At 54.1% G+C, this 24,212-nt stretch overlaps 1 protein-coding gene across 7 annotated transcripts in view; it reads right to left on the bottom strand.

Moving 5' to 3' along the window:
• THSD4 (thrombospondin type 1 domain containing 4) overlaps positions 1–13,438 on the bottom strand; it is a 301,669-nt gene extending 288,231 nt beyond the window's left edge. For 4 of the 7 annotated variants that reach the window (XR_013227501.1, XR_013227502.1, XR_013227503.1 and 1 more), the window contains exons 1-3: positions 13,175–13,422; positions 3,413–3,527; positions 1,098–1,167 (exon numbers count right to left, since the gene is read on the bottom strand). Coding sequence is in view for 3 of the 7 variants with exons in the window: in XM_077318332.1 (XP_077174447.1) it covers positions 1,098–1,167; positions 3,413–3,441 (99 nt within the window). In the remaining 4 variants the exon portion in view is untranslated. Of the gene's footprint in view, positions 1–1,097; positions 1,168–3,412; positions 3,528–12,461; positions 12,613–12,725; positions 12,746–13,174 lie in introns of those variants that run through there. The other 3 variants (XR_013227504.1, XM_077318334.1, XM_077318333.1) reach the window with 3 other exon arrangements.
• Positions 13,439–24,212: the final 10,774 nt, after the last annotated feature.

The following is a 24,212-nucleotide window of genomic DNA, read 5'->3' as shown; positions in this document are numbered from 1 at the left end:
GGCTCTGAGCATGGCTCGGTCAAGCAATGCCAATTTTCGGGGGGAATAAACCTCTTCGAAAGGGGTCCAGGGTTTGGCCTTTCAACATGCCACTGTTTGGCCGGGACCAAAACAGAGCGCGACAGGACCGTACACGTTCCGAAAACATAAGCTGTTCAGTTGCTACTGACCCTGCTGAACATGTGCGAAAATTCAGGCACCTCAGCGAACCGGCCACATTCTTTGAGAACAATGGGCCGTCAATCGAAAGCCCCAGGGGCCTCACCACGGAAATACCACGTTTCTCTGCACAGTTATGGGTCCGTTCCCCCGCCTTCTCCCCCCCCCCCAATCCCCACAGAGATTAAAGTCATTGTGGATCTAGCCATGACTTCAGGATGAAAGATATGCTTGCAGGTTGGCCCACAACAGGAGAATTCTTAAGGACAACGAGTACCTTCAAGTTTGCGGGGATTAGCTCTGAGATCAGGGCGCTGGGTGGGGGTGGATCCCAGAGGGATCAAACCGGAACGGAATTTCCAGCCAAGGGTGTTTCGGAAATTCGATCTCTGGTTCACTTAAGGTGTCGGGACTGAGTCAAGGAGAAAGTGACTTTGCAGGGCATTATTATAAAGACGAAAGGATTTATCACGGCATAAGCCTTCTGAGCCGCTGAGTCAGATGCGGGGAGAGAAACTGGGGTTTCTAAGAGAGCCCCACCTCTGCTGCTGAGACGCCTTGAGTATCACTTCTGTTCCCCAGCAGCTAGTTGCAAATTAAAGCCACTGAACGTCCTTATTTACATCCCGTCTTTTCTCCCTGCAGCTCCCCATGGCTTTCTACCCCCTCCGTTTTCTCGCGACAACAACAACCCTGCAGGGTAGGCCAGGCTGAGAGCTTGCGACAGGCCCAAGGCCAGCCAGTGAACTTCCACAGCAGAAGTGGGGATCCGAGGCCAGGCCGCCCAGGTTCTAGCTGACCGCTCTGCCCAAAACACTAGAGCAGTACCCTGCTTTGGACCGCTGCTTTTGGTTATACCCCTTGCTCCACCGTCCCTTGGAGTCTCCAGTTCTACCCCAGCCAGCCTTTCTTTGCAGGGGGTTGTTTGCGTTGCTTACCTTTCTGTGCTCAATGGCTGGCTGCGGAAGGACGAGCTGGAAGCCAAGCACCACGATGGAACTCAGGAGCCTGCAGAGAAAAAAGGAAACAGACTCGGCTAAGTCGACCGCTTCCGGCGGAACCACAGCCACAAGGAGCAGTTCTTGGTTACAAACCTCGCTACCGAACGTCAACCACGCTCATTCCAAGCTAAACAGCCAATACCAGGGGGAAAGCTTTCCTTTCTGCCTGCTCTCTCCGTCCTTTACACATGTACGCTTCTCCCCTTCTGTCCATTCCGCAGAAACTCTCAGCATTCATCAGAGTTGTTAGCTTCAAAACCGGAAACTGGTCCTTCTAGGACCCAGGATACACTCAGTGGGGGTTGGAACGTCCAGGGTGGGAAGGAAACAGTGACGGAAGTTTTGTCTCCCTCCGCACAGATCAAACGCTTTCCATTTCTTTAGCGGCATTGTTCTCTTCTAGCCAAAGGGTGAGTCTCAGTCAGGGGAAGACAGACACCTGCTCTGGGGTGCATGGATTAAAGACATTTTAAACATTTCCACCCCATCTAATTATGTCTAAGTGTGTCGAGTGCTTCTGTGCCGTGTCTGAGAAAGAGTCCCTTGAGACTTACCCCACACTGCTTAGCTTTTAAAATGCTCTTGTGCCGACAGCTGCTTCCTAGGGGAGCCAGGCTGGTCTGTAGCAGGAGAGCCGGATTCGAGTCCAGAGGCATCTCCCAGTCCAGCGTGATTTTTCGGGGTTTGAGCTTTTGAGAGTCAAAGCTCTGGCAGAGCTACGAGTCTCGGAAGAGACTGGCCCTCAAACACCTTGAGTGTATTTATGGAATAGGATCAGAAAGTCATAGAATCTGTGATCCCTCTTTTGGACTTTCCCCTAACGTCGTGTCAAGCCATACGGACCCAGCCTCTGCTCCCCTTCCAATTTAGGGGTTATTTGGATCGACTGTACGGAGCTTGGCCTGTATCATCAGGAGCCCAAGGAGGCCCCATTTCGGAACAAACTTCCACTTCTGTCTGCTCTCTCTGTCCTCCGTGGCTGCCCACTCCTCCCCTCCCTCCCATTCAGCTGAAAAACTCAGCATTTATTCGTAGGGGGGGGAAAGGGCTTTTCTTCCACGGCAAACCGCCGAAGGGCCAACGCTTCCTAATTGGTGTGCGTCGTGGTGCCCGGCGTGAATACAGTCTCTTCCAAAAGAAGAATCCCATGCAAGACGAACTCTTTTTGAAAACCGACAGCAGCCTTAATCTTCAAAGCAAACGGTTTAACAGATTAAAAGTTCTCACTCCGGCATTCTACGGTCTTAGGATTTGGGCGATTATTCCACGCCGAGCTTATCCCTGGCTCCAAAGAGAACATTATCAGCGGGGCTCGTTTTTGAGACGGGTTTTCTTGGAAACCCAAGTCGGACAACGAAGCCTGTTTCGATCTCACCCCAGGTCCGTGTCTCGTTCGCTCAAACTGCCCGGCTGTTATCAACTTTCTGGGCTTTTTTTCCGAGAGGGAAACTGGCAGGACGCTTGAAGCCGTTCCAGAAGGAAAACCTCCCATTTCGATTCAGCGCCGGTGATTTAAAAGAAAAGGCAAAATGCAAAAAGAAAAGAAGAAGAAGAAAAAGAAAGAAATCGTCTTGCGTTATTTCTAGCAAGGGTTTGCTTTGGCCAAGCGATCGGCATCTTGCAATGCTTTATTCAGCCATGGCTGAGTAAAAACTGGGTTTTCTTCCCAACCTTACAAAAATAGATTCTTCCGATTCCGCGGGGCTTTGCTACAGGTTGGCGACCGCCGCGCAGAGGCGAGCCATCGGCAGGGGGCCAAACAGGGCTGGGGGAAATTTCAAAATCGGTGCGGCTTTTTTGAACGGGACCCAGCCGGATCTGCTCGCCGGAAACCAAGGGTGTTTCCTTCCACGGGTGTCACCGAGGACTCCTTTGACATCGGAATGTTTCACTGGCGGATGGTGTCCTACTACGAGAGAGAAAGCAGGACCAAGAGATGGTTGTTTTGTGAAAAAAGGCACTTGTGCTTCTGGCAAACATGGCCTTCTCCTCCTGCTAACCGGGCGGAGACAAGAGGTTTCGTTTTGTGTTTCTAAAGCACCTCTAAGAGAACTGTGATTGGCCCAAAGGCCACCCGGCTGGCTGCATGTGGAGGAGTGAGGAATCGAACTCGGTTCTCCAGATTAGAGGCCGCTACTCTTAACCACGACAACAAGCTGACTCTAGACAGTGGGAAGAAGAACTGGGTTATATAAATGAGGCCTCTATAACTCCTGCGAGAAGCAGACTGAATCAGGAGCCCCAAAACTCACCTTAGAGACCCTTTCAGGTTGTCCAGCATGACTCTGGACCTTCAATGCAACCCAGTCCGGAGGGAACCGATAATTTCCAGCGTGTCCAAATGTCGGGGTGTCTTATGGAAAAATCCTGGGGGAGGAAAACAAAGAGATATGGGTGGTTACTCTCCAGCATCTGTTATACCGCACTGTCAACCTGTCTCCCGTTTCATGAGGACGGCAGAAAATTCCGCACTGAATTCTCCCGATAGGCACGTTCAGGCACGCACACTCATTGATCTGGAAAGTGCAAGATCTGTACTATGCCTGATTCAACAACATACGACAACGCCTTTATTTATTAGTACTTATTTATTTATTAGATTGACAAACAGCCCTCCCTTGCGAGGAAATTAAGGCAAGCATACAAGAAAGAAGAACACACTACTAAGCAATAAATATTTTGGTTTATTTCATGCCCCCGAGTCATTTCCTTTTTCCTTCTGGGCTTTCTGCAGAACCGACGGTCCGTTCCTTTTCACAGAGATCTCAGTGGCTCCAGACTCTTATCACACAGTTATTAAGCCGTCTGGATTTCAGGTCAAGGTGGAATTCTGCCTCTTGGACGGCAGAGGCCTTCCTAAACCTGGTTCTGTGCAGGGTTTCCCAGCGCAGGGCACTGGAGTGAAACATTACACGCTGCCTGTCCAGGTGAGATAAAGACAGTTGCCCGGTCGCTGTCAGACGATCAGATAGGCTTGAAAGATGGCCGAATAAAGCAGGGGCTTATCTTCCCGAACCGCTCTGAGCCTTGTTCGGCACCCGGCAAAGCTTTCAACAAGAGCTCAGTCTGTTTTCTTGTATCAACTTGACTTGATCCGCCAGATGACTCAATCCAATCTTATCTGCCGGGGAACACACAAGCTAGGCTTTGATGTTGCTTGTGAGAGAACCCCCCCCGACCTGGAGAGCCCTGGCATGTCTGATCATGTCAGATCTCAGAAGCTAAGCAGGGCTGTCCCTGGCTCACATTTGGTTGGGAGACCTCGAAGGGACACTGATCCCTTCTTTCACACAAGCACTTTGGTGTTAGCAGCAGAGGAAGAGGAGAAGTTAGATTTTATACCCCATGACAGACACCCGGTGAGGTAGGTGGGGGCCGAGAGAGTTCAGAGAGAATTGTGACTGGTTGGGTGACCTTGAGCTAGTTGCAGTTCTCTCGGGGCTCGCTCGGCCTCACCTACCTCTGTTGCTGGGAGAGGAAGTAATTGCAAGCTGCTTGGAGACTCCTTCGGGTAGCGAAAAGTGGGGTATAAAAACCAACTCTTCTTGATCTTCTACAAAGACATACCTTGGCCACAGCAGAAGGGTCAGGAACGGAGCTCAAAAACAGGAAAGGCTGCATTTTGGAGCTCTGCAGCGCTCCCTTGAAAGGCATACCTTGTCAATTCTTTCCACTTCCCCAGTTCTATCGCTAGTCGAGGCGTAATTCTTTCCACTGGACTCTCAGTTCACTTTGAGTCAATAAGCAAAGTCTTCTGAAGCTGAAGCGTGTCCAAGTTTGGGTAGAAAACCTCCATCTGCATGCGTACAAAATGCTCTCCATAGTGGCGGGACATGCCTCGATCGAGCCCATACAGTCCCTGTGAAGGCCTACGCCTCTTGTGCTCAAACACCAAACAAGGGAGGATGCCAAACGAGTGGAAACTGAATCAACTGCACAAAGAACATGAACACTGCTGTGTTCAACGAGACCCACAACGTTGCATTCAAAGGTCCTTTTGACAGAGATAAAGAACCCCAAAAAGACAACTGTAAAAAGGCATTTATTACGGACATCAGAGAAGCCCTGCTGGATCAGGCCAGGGGCTCATCCAGTCCAAGACTCTCGTGTCTCACAGTGGCCAAAACCCAGGTGCCCTCCGGAGGTCAGCCGGCCGGGCCAGATCTCCAGAAGCCCTCCCGTGCTTGACCCCCGAGCACCAAGAATATACAGCATCCCTGCCCCATTAAAGTCAAGAACCTCGAGAGCCAGCTGGGTGTAGCGGTTAAGAGCGTCTAATTTGGCAAGCCGGGTTTGATTCCCTGCTCCTCCCCTACGTGCAGCCAGCTGGGTTGACCTTGGGCTAGTCACAGTCCTGATCAAGCTGTTCTGACTGAGTGGTAATATCAGGGCTCTCTCAGCCTCACCTCCCTCACAGGGTGCCTGTTGTGGGGAGAGGAAGGAAAGGCGACTGTAAGCCGCTTTGAGACTCCTTCAGGCGGTGAAAAGCGGGGTATACAAACCAACCCCCTTCCACAGCTGAGCATCAGTCTGCGAAAAACTAAAGCAGAGATGGCAGCTACAAGCCCCACTGCGATTCGTGCGTTGACCCGAGGAGATGGTCTCCGACCGCTTACGGCGTTTGCGGCATTAACACATTCATGGCTCACAACTCTCCTTCAAGACAGGTCTGAACGGAGCGGCCTCTCATGCAGCCACCAAGTCTTTACAGCTTGAATCAGCACCCTGTCCCAAAATTCACATGGTGGCTGGGTCCAGGAACTCTCCTCTGAGACCAACCTACCACACAGGGGTGTTGTGGAATCAAAAACAGGAGGCCCTATGTTCAGGCTGCCTTTTCAGAACGAAGGACAAGGGGAAGGTTTCCTTTTTTATACCCTGCTTTACGCATCCTTAAAGAGTCTTACGACTGGCTTCCCTTCCTCTCCCCACAACGGACACCTTGTGAGGCAGGTGGGGCTGAGAGAGAGCTCTGAGAGAACTGGGACTGGCTCAAGGTCACCTCGTGTGGATCAGGAGCAGAGAACTGGACTTGGTTCTCCAGATGAGAGTTTGCTGCACTTGATCACTACAACGCGCTAGCAGTTTCTGCCGTGGCTCAGCGGAAGATCCTCTGCTTCACATGCGGAAGGTCGCAAGTTCAATCCCCGGCATTTCCACTTTAAAAAGATAAGGTATTTGTGGGCCGTGGGTATGTTTCAAGAACACATGATCCCATCACGTTCCTGAAGATGATGGATTCAAACCACGCTGATCCTCCAAGCCCTGGATTCCGGGATCCGCTCAGGAAAACCCAGAAAATGAACCGTCACAATAGCTTAGCAGCCAACGTCATCCATCTCCTGCCTTTATCTGAACCAGATCTCTCCTGGGCACCTCTTACATGCTCCTCTGAGCAGAAAAGCAGGCCTCAAACGTCGGGACATAAATATTAACAGCAGTAATACTATATGAAACACGGTGGGGGCAATGCTGTTTAACTTACCCCCAAAGAGCACAGAACATGCAGGAGTCATTCCCCTAAAAGCCAGCCCCCCCCTGTCCCCCCCAAAGCAAACAGCACGAAAATAAGCAGGAAGCCACTGGGTACAGTTGACTTCCTAAACCACTTGGGAACGTCCTGGAGCGGATTTCGAGACTGCCCTCTTTGTTTGTTGGTGAGCGGGCCAGGATTTCACTCCGAGCAACGGGTAACGGCTCGGAAGTCTTCATCCATCACACTGCGTTAGCCCTGACTATTTTGTATTTCTCTTGTAAGCGATCCACACCAGCCGGTCACTAGGAAACCCGGCAAGCCTGGGAGTTGCACCCGGAGCAGGAGCTGTTCCGTCTAGATTTATACCCCTGAATGGCACTCAAAATGCAGAATGAGTCTGCCCTGTGCAATCTATTTTGCCTTGTTGACTTAAATGTATGGCAAGCCAAGCTAAATTTCCCTTGGTATTTATCTTTCTCCTCCGTCTGTGCGCCTCTCGCCAGCAAACACGGACTCTTCTAAGGTGGAAGGAGCTAAGAAACTCCAGAATTCTCAGAGGTGCTATTTTTGTTTCTGCATTGATGGATGGACCTTTCTTTGGGTCGAGTTCAACAGCCAATAAGGCCTTTCCAGGGCTTTTGGGATAGGGCGTTTACAACACGTGGACAAAATTCGGTAAATGCGAATATTCGGGGCGTTTGCACACAATTCGGCAAATGTCAGTATTGCTCTGTGGAAATGTTCACCGTCCCAGGTAAATCTCACGAATACTTTCTACAAAGTTATCTCCAGTCCTTCTGAACGCAGAAGGCTGCTTTATGAAGGGATGGGAGTGCATGAATTTTTATCTATTTTTAAAATTTGTTAAACATTTATTGGGCGATATGGCCATATGTGGACATGTTGACACACCCACCCATCACAAAATGGCCAATGACAGGCCTGGAGGGGGTGGGAAGAGGAGGGGCATGGATACATCCATGAAGGTATGTTTGAATTTCTGCACAAGATCACAGCCTGATCTAAGTAGACCATATTATAAAACCTGCAACTCGAAGGTTTGCACAATACCTGGGCCCCATCCCAGTGATCGCTGTCAAACACTGGCTAAAATGTGCGCGAAGCAAGATAACAGGGGAAATTATATTTTCCACAAACACACACACAAACACAAGCCTTTGCATTCTTTTCCACGAAGAACATTGTTTGAGAGCCTGCCAGCATATCCATCCACAAAACTTCGGCACAGATCAGCAACAACAACAACGACAACAACAAAAAAGCCAACTTTCTGCAGGAAATATTTTACGCATCCGGCGTTGCCAATAAAGAGCTACGCTCGCGGAGATTCTTCCGACGCTGCCCGAAAAATTAAAACGCACATACTGAAACTTCAGGCTGTCTCAGGACGCTTAGAAAACTCTCACCATCCCCATCTTCTTTATCGCAACTCCGGACACACAAAGGCCTTCCTCCCCATCACGCCCCAGGCCCAAGAAGGACCAGGCCTTTGTGATAGCTGTAGATAGAGGTGCATTCCAGAGGTGAAATGAGGGTTGCCAGCTCCAGGTTGGGGGGAAACTGGAGATTTGGAGGGTGGAGCCTAACAAGGGTTGGGTTTGGGGGAAGGAGGGGCTTCATTGGGGCATAACACCAGGGAGTGGACTTTCCAAAGCAGCCATCTTCTCTAGGTGGACTGATCTGGCAGTCTTCAAGCAAAGATTGGATACACACTTTTCTTGGATGTTTTAGGATGCTTTGGGCTGATCCTGCGTTGAGCAGGGGGTTGGACTAGATGGCCTCTGTGGCCCCTTCCAACTCTAGGATTCTAGGATTCTATGATTCTATGATCTCAGGAGAGGAGCTACAATCCCAGGGGATCCCCAGGTCCCACCTGTAGGCTGGCATCCATGTTTCTCATTATTGTTGTTGTTGTTAGAATCATAGAATCATGTTGTTGTTGTTATTTTCCCTTTCTACTGAGTGTTGCTGTCAGGAAGCATTCAGGTGTGATACAGCCTGAAGGGGGCTATTTCGGAAAGCACTGCAACGGGAAAATTAAAGAGCTAATTTGGAGGAGGGGACAGATTAGCTGACAGAAGGAGACAGCCGAATTTCGCTTTCCTCCCATCCCAGAGCAGCACTACCCAAGATGCTCAGGAGCAGACCCTTCAGGAGCTCCGTTTGGGGTCGGCTCAAGGAGCACCAGCTTGCTGCAGGATTTTGCGGCCCAGCCGAGGCGAGCCATGGACGGGGAAAAGGTTCTTTGTGGCAAACAAAAACAAGAAGAAATGAAAACGGGTCCCTCCAGACAGAAAGCTCAACTAATCTTCCAGTCTAGTCATTGCTCCTTTCTCCCCCCCCCCCTGCTTGTTTACAGCCTCCCAAATATTCCAACTGGGCACGAGCCACCCAAGACCCCGGCTCTGCCAGCAGCAACAACACAACGCTCACCCCTGTGGCAAATTATCATTCTTTCTGGATCCAGCGTTTGGCTCCCACATCGGCATCTTGGAAAGGGCCGTCAGCCAGCCTGTTGGCCTCTCCAAAAGTTTACGAGCCCCCTTATTAGCGGGACCCGAGGAAACAATCAATACTTTGACGCAGCTTAATTGCAGGCGTGACTATGCGGAGCTTGAAGTACAGTGGATGTCAGTGGAACAGATGGCCAGTCCCCAAAATCCAGAGAAAAATGTTGTTCCGGTCAACGGCTCCATCCGTACAGCGCTACACGGCGGGAAATGTTACTCCTCGGCTTTTCCCATTTTGCGAAAGTTACCATCTGACATACGAGAAACTTCCTTTTCCTTCCCCCTTCGGCTCCAAGCAACCAGTTTGTGTCAACCAGGTTGAAACAATCCCTTTCGGCTTCAGAACAAAAGTCAAGTTCTCTTTGTCTCAGGCGATCAGGCGTCCAGCTCGAGCGAGGACCCGAAAACAGGCCGAGGGCGGGATGAAAGGGAGGAAGGCCGACTCCCGGGTGACGCCCTTTGGAATGTGCCCCGGCAGGGCATGGGCATGGCTCTCGGGGGACATCAGGATCACCTCCCACAGCCAGGGTGGTCTCGCCCGCCAGCACCGGCCCCTCGAGGGAGCCCTTCCGTCCCAGCCTTCCCCTGGAGACGCTGAAGGATCCGGGGCGAAGGTGGGAAAGGAGGAATTCGGTCCCCCATCTTCACAGGAGGACTTTGGGCGTCAACCAAGGAATCCTGGGAGAGTTAGGAATACGGGCGCTTGAAGGAAAGGATTTTCCTGCCTCAGTCTGGCCTGAGGAAGGAGCCAGCGGTTCTGGAAACGGAGTCCGGCAACAGAAGGGTCTACGTTCTACCCAGAGAGGTAGAAATGCTCCCTTCATTTCAAGGGCATTCTTTGGCCTTTTCTGAAGCATCCTCGGATTCTTTCCTTCCTCCCTTTTCCCTTCCTTCTTTCCTCATTCCTCATTCCTTCCTCCCTATGCCCTGACTCCTTCCTTCCTTCCTTCCCTTAGCCCTGAGTCCTATTCTCCTTCTTTCCTTCTTTCTTTCTTTCCTTCCTTCCTTCCTTCCCTTCCCTTCCTTCCTTCTCTTTATTGCTTTCTGTCTCCCTCCCTCCCTCCCTCCCTGTCCTTCCTTCCTTCCTTCTTTCCTTCTTTCCTTCTTTCCTTCTTTCCTTCCTTCCTTCCTCCCTCCCTCCCTCCCTTCCTCCCTTCCTTCCTTCCTTCCTCCCTCCCTCCCTCCCTCCCTCATAGCACAGAGCCCACCGTGCCTGGCCCTCCACCCGCCCTCTTGCGACCAGAAGTGCTCTGTGGCTTTGGAAACGGTGCCGGGTCACCCGGCCAAATGATTTCAATTACCTTGCCATCAGAACGGCATTTTTTCCCCTTCCCTTTAAAAAAAAAGGAGAGAGTTTATATGACCTTTCTAACATCTGGTCATGCGCTGCGTAGGAGCCAGGCCTTAACCGCTAGCACATTTGCTGGCCGGGTTTGGAGTCTGGGTGTGTCCCCCGGGCGAGCAGACAATCGTTTCGGCTCCTTTGCTCCGAGATATCGTGCCGAAGGCAGTGTGGCGTCCGTCCGGGGGCTCTTCCAAGCTCCTCTTTCAGAGGAGGAGCGAGAGAGAGAGAGAGGGAAAGAAGGGGAAAAACCCGGAATCGGGCGATTCCCAGACAGGATGGCCGGTTCCGCTTGGCCCAGGCTGAGAGTCCACTCAGAGAGCTGTGGGTTCGAGCCCCGTCCTGTACCTGTTCGACATCCTAGACCAGTGCACTCTGGGAAGAATCCAGGGAAAGCATGTGGACATTCTTGCAACTCCACATCGGTTGGCATGATATAGTTCATTTATTGTACGTAGGGCCCCGTGTGTAACACAGACAGGAGACCCCAAGATTATCCGGCAGCCAGGCCAGGGGCATTGGGGGGTGGTTTTTCATAGCCTGCCCTCACATCACGACCCTGGCATTCGTTGGAGGTCGCCCTCCCAAGCACTAGCCGGGGTCGACCCTAATGGCTCCCAAGATCTGAAGGGGTCAGGCTGCCCTGGGGCTGCCCAGGTGAGGCTGCTGCCAGCGGGTGCCGTGATGGCCGGAGGAATAAACAGCTCCAAGGCAGGAAGAGACGGATTTGTGGAGGAGGCGTCTCTCAATGGCCCCTCCCCAAAGAGGCCCACCTGTGTCCCAACCATCTCCCTCTAGCACCAGGGGGGCTTCCCCACCCCCAGACAGATGCCCTGCCCAGCCACTCACCCGACACGTGGCAAATAGGCTTGGCAACAGAAACCCGACCAGCCATTGTTAGAAGCGCATGAAAAATGGGGCAGGAGCCCAATATCCAGCGTGTCGGAAGGTGCCCGGCTTTTCTTTTCAAAATCCAGTTTCCTGCCCCCCCCCCACACACATCAGTGTGGCATCCCCTCTCCTGTGTGTCCGTTCTGTGGCAAAAGGGCAGGTGGATTCCCAAATTCCTTTGGACACACATTGCCCTTGGGGGGGCGGGGGCAGAAGGCAATGTGTGTCCTGCCCCACCCCTTGCCCGAGGAATTAATTCTGCAAGTTCTTTAGAAAAGGATAACAAAGCAGACGCTTCCCCCCCCCACACCCCGTCTGGAACCCGCTCCCCACATCCCCCATTATCTCTCCTCTCCGGAGAGACTTCCCGAGTTTGCGGTGGAGCGCGGCCAAGAGAGAGCGCATCCAGCCCCCCCACGCTCATGTGCGCACCAAAACCACCCTCCTTTCGACACACACAAGCCACGACCTGGGTGTTGCCCGGGAGGGGAGAGGAGGGCACGGTTCCAAAACAATCTCTCCGGGGAAAAAGGGGGTGGAATGGAGCACAGGCTCCTAGGCCGAGCCGAAAAGGGCCGGGAGTGCAGACCCCGAGGAGCACCTGAGCCACGGAAGAGACTTGTGGCAGGGGAAGAGCGGCTTGCAAAAAGGTGAGCAGGGATCTACCAGAGCTCCTCCCCTGCCCCAAATCTTGTGAGTCTTTCAGCTGCTCCTGGACTCTGCCTCTCTTCGGCGGCTGCAGACCCCCTGCCCATCTGGATCTACACTTGACCTCTTTCTACATCTTGCTCTAAATTCTTCCGATACCTCGAGGAGCGAGCAGGGGCTCCCGAAAGCTCCTCCCCTCGCCCAAATACTGGGTGTCCCGAAGGGGCTCCTGGCCTCTGGCTCTTTTCGGCTGCCTCAGACAGACTAACAGGGCCACCCGTCTCGTTCTGTATCGACATCTGGATCCAGGACTGGATTTCTTGCAGGACCTCAAGAAGCGAGCGACAAGACACAAAAACCCCACCCCAGGCCCAAATTCGGTGGGTCTGGAAGGTGCTGCGAGACAGACTCACGCGGCCGACCGCCTCGATCTGTCTCCCGGGAGGCGACGTGCGGAAACAGCCTTGGGGAGAAATTGGCGCAACTTCATCTCGGCCTCTGAGTGAGTGAGCTGAGACTCCCAGGAGCTCCTTCCCGGCCCCCAGCTTTGTGAGTCTTGCAGGTGCTGACGGGACCCCGGTTCTTTTCGGCTGGGAGGGACCGACTGACCAGCTACCCTCAATCTCTCTCTCTCTCTCTCTCTGGCTGTTAGAGGAACGCATGAATTCCTCGAATACCTGAGGATGGGAGCAGGGGCTCCCGAAAAATCCATCCTCGGCCCAGATTTTGCGAGCCCCCCTGGATCTTTGCTTGACCTCTTCGGACCCCTCAAGAACTGGGCTGCTCCTGGGCCCCGTACAGTGAAGGCCACCCGTCCGGATCCCTCAGGGGGTGGGGGTAGGAGGGCACAGCGCCCCCCCCCCCCGTGGCGCCCCCCTGCCTCCGCCTCCCGAGCAAGTAGGGCCAAGAGGGGCTTTCCTCTCGCCCTCCCACCCGGCAGGTGTTCCTCACCCCGGAAGACGCGGCCAACCTGGAGGGCGGGCGGGCAGGTGGCCAAAGGCACCCTCGCCCTCGCTCTAGGCCCAGCCGAAGGTGGGGGGCTCGGAGTCACCCTGCCCCCCCCCAGCCCCGTCGGCTGTCCTCCCCGGTCCCCAGGCGGCCAGGTGAGGCGGTGGGGGGAGCCTACCTGCTCGGCTGTGGCGCGGCGCGGCAGGCGCATGGGGCGCGCCGACGAGGACGAGGAGGAGGAAGCGGCGGCGGCGTCCCCGGCTGCAGGACTCCCCGCTCCCGCAGCCTCCGAGGCCGGCTGGCTGGCTGGGCTGGCTGGGGAGGCGCACGGGGCGTGCGAGGGATGCGCGAGAGAGCGCAGGAGGCGCCCCGACCACGACCACGACGCCCACCTGCTGCCCCCTGGCGGCCGCCCGCGGAGCCGCGCCGGGACGAGGCTCCGAACCGGTTCGGCACCGGAACCGTCCGGGCGGGAGGCGGCTGAGCCCCCTGCGTGGCCACCCTGCGCTTCCTCGGGGTTGGGGGGGGGCTCTCGCACCTGGGGCGGAGGGAGGGGCCGGCCAGCCACGTGCGAGGCAGCCTGATGGCCTCAGATCTCCGCAGCAGAGCCACACCTGGGCGGTGTTTGGGAGCGAGGCCGACGAGGGAGGCGGGGGCACGAGGCAGGGCAGGGCAACCACCGGGCAGGAGATGCCCAACTCTTTGGCCTTCCTGCCCAGCATTTAGTCTCTGCCTTGTTGACGATGCAGCGTTTTCGGGATCAACACCAGTTGGGCTCAAAGTCCTTTAGAACGGCCTGTTTTTGTCATGCTAAGTTGTTGGGTTTTTTTAATCTTTTTTTTTCTGTCTCTCTCTCTCTCCCTAATGGCATCTCATTTCAAAAGAGAACGCAATCGTGCCTGTTTGCGAAGGGGGAGAAAACCAGAGTTTTAACAGCATCCGAGGAGTTATTCTTGGATCCTTGGATGGGATGAGATCAGATAAAGCAAAATCACTCGTCGCTGGAGCCTTGCACAATGCGTTCGCCGGGGAGGGGGGGTGCTTTCAAGCCAGCCTTTTGGGGGGCCGTTCCCATGGGAGGGGGCTACGCTGAACCCCCTCCCCACCCCCTCCGTGAGATCACTGTCGCTCCTCACGCATTTGGGCTCATTTCCCAGGTATGAATTTCCTGGGTGGCAAAGGAGACGTGGATGTGGGTCTGTAGGAACACATTAGAACAGGGGTAGTCAACCTGTGGTCCTCCAGATGTCCATGGACTACAATTCCCATGAGACCCTGCCAGCGTTCGCTGGCAGGGGCTCATGGGAATTGTAGTCCATGGACATCTGGAGGACCACAGGTTGACTACCCCTGCCTTAGAAGAACAGAAGAAAAGCCCTGTGGCATAAGAACAAAGTCACCCAGGGGCCATCAAGAGGTCCACCAGCAGGGCCAGAACTCCGGAAGCCCTCCCACTATCCCCCCGCCCCCAAGTATGAACAAGACAGAGCATCCCTGCCCCAGTTGTAGAAACACAAGCGAAGCCGTGTTGGATCAGGCCAAGGGCCCATCCAGTCCAGCCTTCTTGTCTCCCACAGAGACCAACCAGTTCCTCTGGAGGGCCAACAGCAGAGCAGAGAAGCCGAGGCCTTCCTAAAAACGCCGGCTGCATGCAGAGGGGCAGGGAATCAAACCCGGTTCTCCAGATTAGAGGCTGCCATTCTCTCCGTCCCTGGCATCCCTTTTTAAATCGTTGCCCTTCTCAAATTTGAGAATTCACCAGGTCTTATTCCTGGTCCCCGCATGAGCATTCCCCAGCCAGGGCAGCTATGACCACCCTGCAGCTTGACCTGTTGGATTCCAGCCTTTGCAAGGCACAGAACGGTGTTACCTGGGAAGGGTGCGGCGGTGAAAGCAAACTGGAAACATTTTTCCCGTATGACTTCATGAAGCGGGGGGGAGGAAGGCAAACAGCGAGAGAAACGAGGTATAAAGTTTAAGGGGAAATAACAGGGCAGGTTTGTTTAAAGCATTCCGGGCCTTCCTCGCAGGCCCTCCATGCGGATCTGACGTGTCCTGGCAAGCGAGCGCAGTCCCACAAAGAGGCCACAGTGCAAGGGAGCTATCCATCATGCGCCCCTTGCCCCTCTCCCGATGACACGGCAGCCCTGTCGCTATTCAGAAATTTCCTCCTTGTGTAATCGCCCGGGGCGGCTGAGCTCTGAGCCGCTTGTCAGGAAGGAAAAAGGCCAGATTCCTGACGAAAGGGGGGGGGGGCTTAAAAAGAAAATCCCAAAGTAAACAGTTCTGAACCTACAAGAGAGGAGGGTCTGTCCCCCACGAGGGTGCCACAGGCAGTGCTACTGCTGTTTCAGAAGTTCCTTACCTCCTAAACAGGCTGAAGTCCAAAAGGTGGAGAGAGACAATCTCCAGGGGCCAATCAGAAGCCCTGCTGGGCAACTACCCCACCTGGCCCTGCCCGTTTTCTACAAACCCTTGAGGGATGCCGGGAAAGGCGCCAGGAGATGCCCTGGCACCCTGGGCACCGTGTTGGAGACCCCTCGCCCCAAGCCAAGCTGCCTGGGTTGAGGAGGCAGAGGTGGCTTAGAGAGACAGAAAGAGCCCTGCTTGCCAACCCCCCTGCACCAAAAAGCCGTCCCTCCCCTGGAGAATTCTCCTGCGCCGTTTCACAGCAGCCCCCTCCAGCTTGGGAAGCGCAGGGATTTCACGTCCTCTGGATAAGGTCCCAGCTCTTCGGAGAATATAAATAGCTCCTGCAAGGTGCCCGCTTCGATTCCTGCTCCTTGGGAGGGTGTAGGCCGAAAGGGGAAGGGGGTGGAGGAGGAAGAACTGCTAAACTATTTTAATTAGAGGAAAGGCTTGATTTGGACCAGAAGCAGTGCCGCGAAATATCATAAATTCTGCCTCTCGGGTCGCACGCTTGACAAATGACTTCAGCCCTGCCTGGCGGGGTTGCCGTGCCAGAGTTGGCACAGGCAGCGGAGAGCTCTGCCAATTCTCGCGCGGTTGGCGCTGGCTTTCCTCTTCCAGGACTGCATCCCTCCCTCCCTCCCTCGCCCCCTCCTCCCCCCGCTTTCAGGAGAGCAAGCTGTCCAGGAAGGATCCCATTGGCTGCCCCAGGGAGTAGCATCGGCCCCTCTGCCCGGCGTCAAGCACGGAAGCCCAGGGCACAGGGCCCTCAGGAGGTCCCCCAGCAGGGCCAGGACTCCAGAACAAAAAAAACCCCAGGCACCAAGGAGAAAGAACATCCTTTCCTTGGGCGTAAGAACATCAGGGAAGCCAAGGTGGAGCAGGCGAATCACCCATCTAGGCCGACACCCAGAAGCCAACACCCACTGGGACTTGACAGGGACGAGGCAGGTCCCTGCCCCGAGGACTGTACAATCCGGAATCTCAGAGGGTGGGCTAGGGCAGCGCTTTCCAGCTGAGGTCCCTGCCGTCCCCTCGGATGTAAGCCACTTAGCAATCCGCTCAAAAGGAGAGAGAACCCGTGTCGAAATCTCGCAAGGCAGCCTGCAATAACAGCTCAGAACAGTTGCGGTTGAGAACTTCAGAACATCCCTGCTGGATACGACCAACAATTCTGTCTCACCCAGGGGCTGACCAGTTCCTCTGCAGGGCCAACCACAGGGCAGAGAGGCCGAGGCCTTCCTAAGGACATCAGAAGAGCCCTGCTGGGTCAGACCAGGGGTCCCTCCAGTCCAGCCTCCTGTCTCACCCAGGGGCCAGCCAGTTCCTCTGCAGGGCCAGCAACAGGGCAGAGAAGCCAAGGTCCTCAGAAGAGCCCTGCTGGGTCACACCAGGGAGAAGATCCTCAGAAGAGCCCTGCTGGGTCACACCAGGGGTCCCTCCAGTCCAGCCTCCTGCCTCACTCAGGGGCCAGCCAGTTCCTCTGGAGGACCAACCACAGGGCAGAGGGGCCGAGGCCTTCCTAAGGACATCAGAAGAGCCCTGCTGGGTCAGCATATGCCAGAACTGACATTTCTTTGCACAAACAGCAAAGAAAACTGCAGCCTGCTGGAAACCAGGTAACTCACTGGATTACTGCACAATGACTCCCTGCAAGGCTATGCAGTTTTGCAAAAAGTTCAGCCCGTGAAGCATTCCTCACACAGGAGACACACACCCAAAACCTCATTTAGGTTTTCTTAAATTAACAACCTGCCGGAACGCATTTTGCCCGTGCCAAATCCAGCAGGCAGGGTGGCACGCAGAGGAAACATTCCCCGAATGTCCCACCTCTTCTTCTTCTTCTCAAATGAATTAGGATCTTCCCCATCTTGGAATCTTTAGAAAGCGATGCTCTCCTTTCAGTTGTGGGGAGCCCCGAGGAAAGGGGGTGGACTTCCCCCAGGCGTGCAGAAAGCCGGGGAAAATGGTCCTTTCCTCGCCGACCCCTCCCAGGTATGTATGGCGGGGGATGCCAGAGCAGACTTTCTCTTGGCCTCTTTCAACGCGTGGGCGGGGAGGTGAGAAATATTTGCTCAGAGAAATATTGATTCATCCAAACAGGAGCTTCACGTCCTTTCAGAGAGGCATGTGGACACGCAGAGTGATAGAAAGAAACGTTTCTTGGTTTTGGGATTGGGGGGAGATGAAGATAAAAACCAAGAAAAGGGGGAGAAGCACAGAGGAGAGCTCTGCTTTTAAAACGATTAAAAAAAACCCCCAAATCTTGATTTTTAATCCGGGTTTTCCTGTCATGAAGCACGGGCCAAGAGCAGCCTGCCCTGGTTGGGAGACCACCAAGGGATTCCTCGGTGCCAGCCTCCAGGTGGGGCCTGGAGGTCTCCTGGCGTTACAGCTGACCTGAAGCTGACACAGGTCGCTCCACGGAAAAATGACCCTGCCAAGGTCCCTGTTGTTTTCGAACTAGGGACTGGAGCTAATTGGTGGGAGGGAAGGAGGGAGGGAGGGAGGGGGTGGTGATTAAAATAGCAAGAATGCCCCCCCCCCTTTCTTGCAGCCAGTCAACTTCAGAGAGGCACCTGGGGTGCAGGTGAAAGCTACAGATCAAAAGGATTATGTGCCTTTCATTTGCTGTGACTTGCTTTTAGGAGCTGAGCCTTCCGCCTCAGCCAATGGGGAGAGCGGAAGAAGAAAAAGAAGAAGGGAGGGCAAGCCAGAGAGGACAAAACAGCTTTGTTAATGGCACAAACCACTTGCGGGATGGGCAGGCGGGAGGGAGCCCTTCTGACGGCTGGCAGAGATCGTGAAGCACCAGATTGATTGAAGAATAAAACAGTGTTTATTTGGAAGAGAAACGGCGATGTGCAGAAAGAGGAGAAAGAGAGAATCTAACTGTCCAGCTATCTGCGGCCTGCCGTGTCTGTTCGACCGCTGTTCTGGAGGCAAGCAGGGAGGAAGTGGGCTCAGACAAGCTGGTCTCGGCCTCTCGCCTTCCTATACAACCAGGTTTGCCACCTTTACGCACCTGGGAATGTATTTAAGATGGCTGCCATTCCTTTTCCATACCCCGCAAGCAGGGTACAGCCTGGTGTTAAGGTGAAAAGCAGCGGATCCTAACCTGGGGAACTGGCTGTGATTCTCCACTCCTCCTCCACTGGAAGCCTGCTGGGTGACCTTGGGCCAGTCCCAGTTCTCTCAGGGCTCCCTCAGCCTCACCCTGTGCTCTGAGCAAAAAAAAAACAGGTTTTATTATTTTTAAACATTTCTACTCTTATTTGGGCAGGTTGACTTATCCCCTCCCAGAGTGGCCAATGATGGGCCAGGAGGGGCAGGAAAGGGAGGGGCCTGGCCTGTTAAACCTTTGCCAGAGAAGGCTCCTCTCACCTCTGCAGGAGGTACGGCCAGCCGACAGTACTTCCTGGCAGGGGCAACGCTGGCAGGGGCTCATGGGAATTGTAGTCCATGGACATCTGGAGGACCACAGGTTGACTGCCCCTGTTGTAAGCCACACAAGTCTTTGAATAGTGGCAAGACATAAGCCAAAATCCACCCTAAAGGCAGGGGTGCCCTCCGGATTCCCAGCGGTGGTCCGACCCACGGCTTGGAAAAGCGCCGTGGCGGTTAACGCGGGCGATTACAGGCGAAGAGCTTAGGGCAACATTTTTCCTGCCGACCCCTTTCCCAAGGAGGGAGGTAAGGCAATTGAGGCTGGACCGAAAGCCAAATCGCTTGGCACGGGCCTGACGTTTGCTCCGGGATTGAAAGTTTCCAAAAAGACAGGGCGAAGTTGGAAACGTCTTACTGTGCAGTTTGGGGGCTGCCCCGCGGACAAACATCCCCCCACGCATTCCTCTCCTTTCTGGTTAACCGGCATTTAAAGGTCTTGGACGGCAGCTCCACACTCCCCGCCAGGCCGCCTGGAAAGACATTGCAAGGAATTGTCAGGGAGGAAATCAGAAAAATAAATCCGAATCAAGGGCAGCGTCTGAAGAGAGACGCTCAAACCGGCTCGGGCCGCGGGATGGAGATGGTCTCCCGCCAGAGAAAACACATTTGCGTTCTTTAAAGGCAGAGGGCCGGGCCGGGCAGGACGGTGGAAAGACACCAGACTTCTCCCAACGCAAATGGCCCAGTTGGGGCCGACATCTGGATTGTATTGATGACTCGGTGGGGTTCGACATCCCTAATTCCGCTTTTGGGCACGGGTGTGTGAGAAAAGCGAAACCGATCTTAATTCGGTAGCTGGCAACGGCTCGCCTCTGAACTCCAGTAAGGTGGCCCCTGCTCGAAGTCCTGCCGAATTTTAAGCGGCTTTAAACTGACTCTAGGCCCAGTTCTCGAAGCGAGATGTCGGAAACGCAGAGCGGAGAATGTTCCGGAGGTTTCTTGATGGTAAAATGGGGAGAAAAGCTGCCTTGTGGAGCGATGCTCCCTTTTCAAACCCCGCCCCCTCTGGCTCCGCCCCTCCAGTCTCCAGGTATTTCTTAACTCAGAGCTGGCAACTCAGGACAGAGCACTGAAAAAGCGGCGGGGAATCTTAGTGAGAATAAGGAACGTCAGGTTGGAAATTGCACCGTCTGACCCTGGGACGCTGTCATTCTGCCTAGCCTACCTCCTAAGGTCGTTGTGCGCCAGATTAGAAGCCACTGCACTTAACCACAACCTGCACTTAACCACGACCAGGAGATCCCGAGATCATCCAATGGCCAGGCAAGAGACATGGGGAAGAGGTTTGCTTTTGCTAGCCCCCACGTCACGACCCTGGTACTCCTTGGCCCTTCCGAGCGCTAGCCAGGGCCCACCCCCAGCACAAGCCTGCACACCAAGGCAGATCTCTTGGCTGTGGGGAGGGGAGGAGGCTTCGCAGACCCAGGCCTCGGCCTATAGCCCTGGATTCAAGCTCAGGGTTTGTGCAGTGAGCAAAATGCTTTGGCTGCAGTTGTAACCTTCACGCGCCCTTGGAGAGCTCACGAGCGGGCCGAGGGGATTTTCTTTCTGGCAGACGTAATGGGGAGGAGGGGGTTCGGGGTAAAACAGATTTTTTCCAACTTTCTAGGCTCCACCTAGGTTTGATTTACGGGCCGTGCCACCAAAGAATCCGCTGGCGGAAAGGTAGTCAAGGCCAGCTTAACGTTCCAGGTGGTTGCCAAGTCTGAGACGGAGACCTGTGCGTGGAGGTGGGGAGTTGGGGAAGGGGAGAGGCCCCCAGACGGCCCACCCTGCAAAGCAGCCCTTCCTTCTCTCCAGGAGGAACTGATCATCCGCAGTCTGGAATTCCAGACACCGCCTGGAAGTTGGCAACTGCAGGGACCACCTCACTTCGAGGGGGAAGAGCGAGGCTGGCCTGTGGCGTGGTTCAGAGCAGCAGCCTCTATTCTGGAGACCGGGGTTCGATTCTCCACTCCTCCTCCACAGGCAGCCAGCTTGCTGACCGGGGGGCCAGTCCCAGTTCTCTCAGAGCTCTCTCAGCCCCACCTACCTCACAGGGTGGGCTTTTGCAAGCCGCTGAGACTCCCTCAGGAGTAAAAAAGCGAGGTACAAAACAACAGCTCTTCTTCAAATGGGGACGTGTGTGTGTGTGTGTGTGCGCTCCTCCTTAAACAACCCAATGACAAGAGAGAATCCAGGGAGAACTGATCCCAGAGCTTCTCACTAAGGGCGATCCAAACAAAGCGGAGAAGTATCTCGCCCCCCCCCTTCCCGATAGGTCAGAGAAACGGCCCGTTCTCCTCTGATTTTCTAATGGATCTGAAGGTGATTTTCCACTGAGCCAGCCCCGCTCTCTGAAAGAACGCAGCCCCTGCACGAGACACTGCAATAAAAAATTAAACCACCAGAACAAATAAAAGCTTCAAGACCTTGGCAGCGCCAGACGTTCCGGGAGAGAAACGCTTTGGATTAACGGCCTGTCCGATGGGGGCGTAAATAAAACGGGGCAGAGCGTCGGGGCAGAGCAGACGAGGGAATCTCGCCGAGACGGGCGAGAGGGAAGCTGCTGGAGAAGAGGAGATGGGGTCGGGCGGACGGAGGGCGCGGGGCAGAAATGAACGGACAGCGACACAAATCGGGATGTGGGGAGCCTCCTTGAGCCCCTTCCCCCCAAAAAATTGGGCCAAATCATTTCGTGGTTGAAATATTTCTTACTGGAACTGAAACGTCAATCGAAATCTGGAAGGATTTAAGGGCTTCCGTTCGGCCCCCGCCTTTCTCACCGGGCCGCGAGACAGATTGTGCCGCGTCAAATAATGCGACGAGATGGGACAATAATTCCAATGCAAGGAATTATTTCCTTCCTTTCTTTAGGAGAGTTTTAGGCCGCCCCTCTCCGGCAACTGTTTCCGGACGGCTGACTCCATTTAACGTGGTACGCCGTTTTCCAAATTGCTATGAAACCTGTACGAATTCCTTCGACATTCCTCAATAGGTAAAGACACAGCCGCTCCATCGTGAAACTCCCCGACGTGCAGAAGTAATTTTGGCACTTTGGAGATGTCGGAGGGAGGTAACGCTCTGGCTTCAGGGCAAAACTCTATGGTAGAATCGGCTTCAGACCACAGAGTTCTGCCCAAAAACCAGAGCGTCACGCACATCCCGGCGACCCCAGTGTGCCATGACTTGGCGGCACCTCGCGCACACGACGAAACCTGCAGGCCGTGACGATTCCCACATCTGTTAAGGGTTGTTTTCTGACTTGTTCCAGTGCCCAGGCTTAACCCCCCAGCTGTAACCGATCCCCCAAGCACAGAACTGTGTCCAAGAAGCATCAGATGTACGGAGTGCCGAATCATGCCTGGTTCTTCGTCCAAGTAATCAGGCACTCTGGCTAATTCTCCCTAACCACAGGGCCTATCCATGACCCAGAGGCAATTTCAGCCCGCCTTCGCTTCGGCTTTAAAAGATTCCAGGGAGCCGTGATTTTATTCCTTTGTGGCCTCGGGGCAAGTCTCGATTTCAGAAATTAGCACTTAAAAAAAAAGAGAAGAAGAAGCAAATATTCCACTATTAATAGAGGCATTGCTTAAAGGCCGCCTGAGACGTTACAGGGCAAACTCTTTGCAGGCTAGTCTCACTTGGGGTCGTGGCTGAGAACTGGGTTTGATCCCCACTCCTTCGCAAGCAGCCAGCTGGGTGCCCTTGGCCCAGTCCCTGTTCTCCCAGAGCTGTTCTCCCAGAGCTCTCTCAGCCCCACCTCCTTGGGGGCTGGAAAAGCAACGGTGCAAAACACAAGCAGCCCAACGCCCCCTGGGCCCACGGTGATTCATGACTGGAAAGTCAGGAGTTTCTCTAAAGCCTGCCGTGACTTACTCCGCCAACCGCTGCATTACGGTGATGCCGTTAAAGTCGCTCGCGTCTCCAAATAAGATGTCTAGACGAGGGGAGGGTACAGAAGTCCTGCAAACACGGCGATTCATAGCCCCGGCTCCTTTCCCTACTGTATTTCGAATTAACTTTACAATCATTTGTCTAACGGTATATTTTAAGTCGATGGAAACCAGATGTGATCCTGGACGATCCTCCCGTGCGCTTAAGTGTTATGGGCACGGACTTACGACACACCTACACACACACACACACGCACACACAAAGTGTTTTAGAAGAAATTAAGAGTCTGGTAAAGCGACCTGGTATGCAAAGCTTTCAAAAAGACTAGCGCCCTTTTTTTTTTTTAATAAAGGAAACCGTCCCAAGCAAAAATAAACCCTACCTTTCTCGTGCGTATCTGACCTGGACGGCCCAGCCTAGATCGATCTCACCTGATCAGGAAAGCTACGCAGGCGACGCAGAGGCAGGCAAGGGCAAACCAACTCTCTGTGCCTTTTGGCCAGTCCTGTGTGGCTCAGACGGCCCCAATCTTACGGGAGCGTCTAGGGAGGCCCACAAAGCAGGGTAACTCCGTCTGCCACTACTCTGCTCCGTAAAGTCGCAACGGCCAGACGCTTACGAAGAACGGCACCAAATGCACGGAGGATGCGTTTTCCCAATGACCATTCATCACAACAGCTCAACGAAGCTTCAGCGTACACAGATAGGACACCTCCCCAAAACCACTTGCCTGAAAACATGATATGAGGACTTCCCTCAAGCCACGAGATTGACTGGTACTGAGAAAAGACCCCTAGACCAGACCGGACGGATTAGAGTTGACCGGCACCTTCCGGACTAACAAGATTTTCAGAATATTTTCCGGGATCTCCATTCCTATTTGTCCGGGACAAAAGGAGCTCCCAAAAATAACACCTTGAGACATGTTGCTGGTCTCGAAGGTGCTCCTGGACTCCAGCCTAGCTGGTCGAGGGAAGGCCACTGGGATGAAGAGAGCCCTGAAAATCTCGTTCTTTTCCAGGGTGTGACCAGACTTGAACACAGCTCCCCTGCCTCAGACTAACATGGCTACTCTCCTTCCCCCCTAGAAATGCTAAACCAGGGGTAGTCAGATTGCGGCCCTCCAGATGTCCATGAACTACAAGCGAACGCTAGCAGGGGCTCATGGGAATTGTAGTCCATGGACATCTGGAGGGCTGCAGTTTGACTACCCCTGTAGATGTTAAAAGTACTCTCCTTTTAAGCTAAGAGCCCTCCCGCGGTGGAAGATTTGCCTGTAACTGCCTTTCGATCACTATGGCTTTTTTCTTTACCATGGTCCGTAACATTTTGTCCTTAGCATTGCAGGAGGCCAAAGCTCTGAGTTTGCCTACTGGGGGGGAGATTTACCGTGGCACACGACACCGCCGATCCGATCCCGCAGATCTCTTCGGTTTCCTGTATCAAACGAACACACACAAAAAAAGGCCTTCAAATCCGCAAAC

This window comes from Paroedura picta, chromosome 18, assembly GCF_049243985.1.
Source record: "Paroedura picta isolate Pp20150507F chromosome 18, Ppicta_v3.0, whole genome shotgun sequence".
NCBI classification, from domain to species: domain Eukaryota; kingdom Metazoa; phylum Chordata; class Lepidosauria; order Squamata; family Gekkonidae; genus Paroedura; species Paroedura picta.
This window is presented reverse-complemented; position numbering and strand designations above follow the sequence as displayed.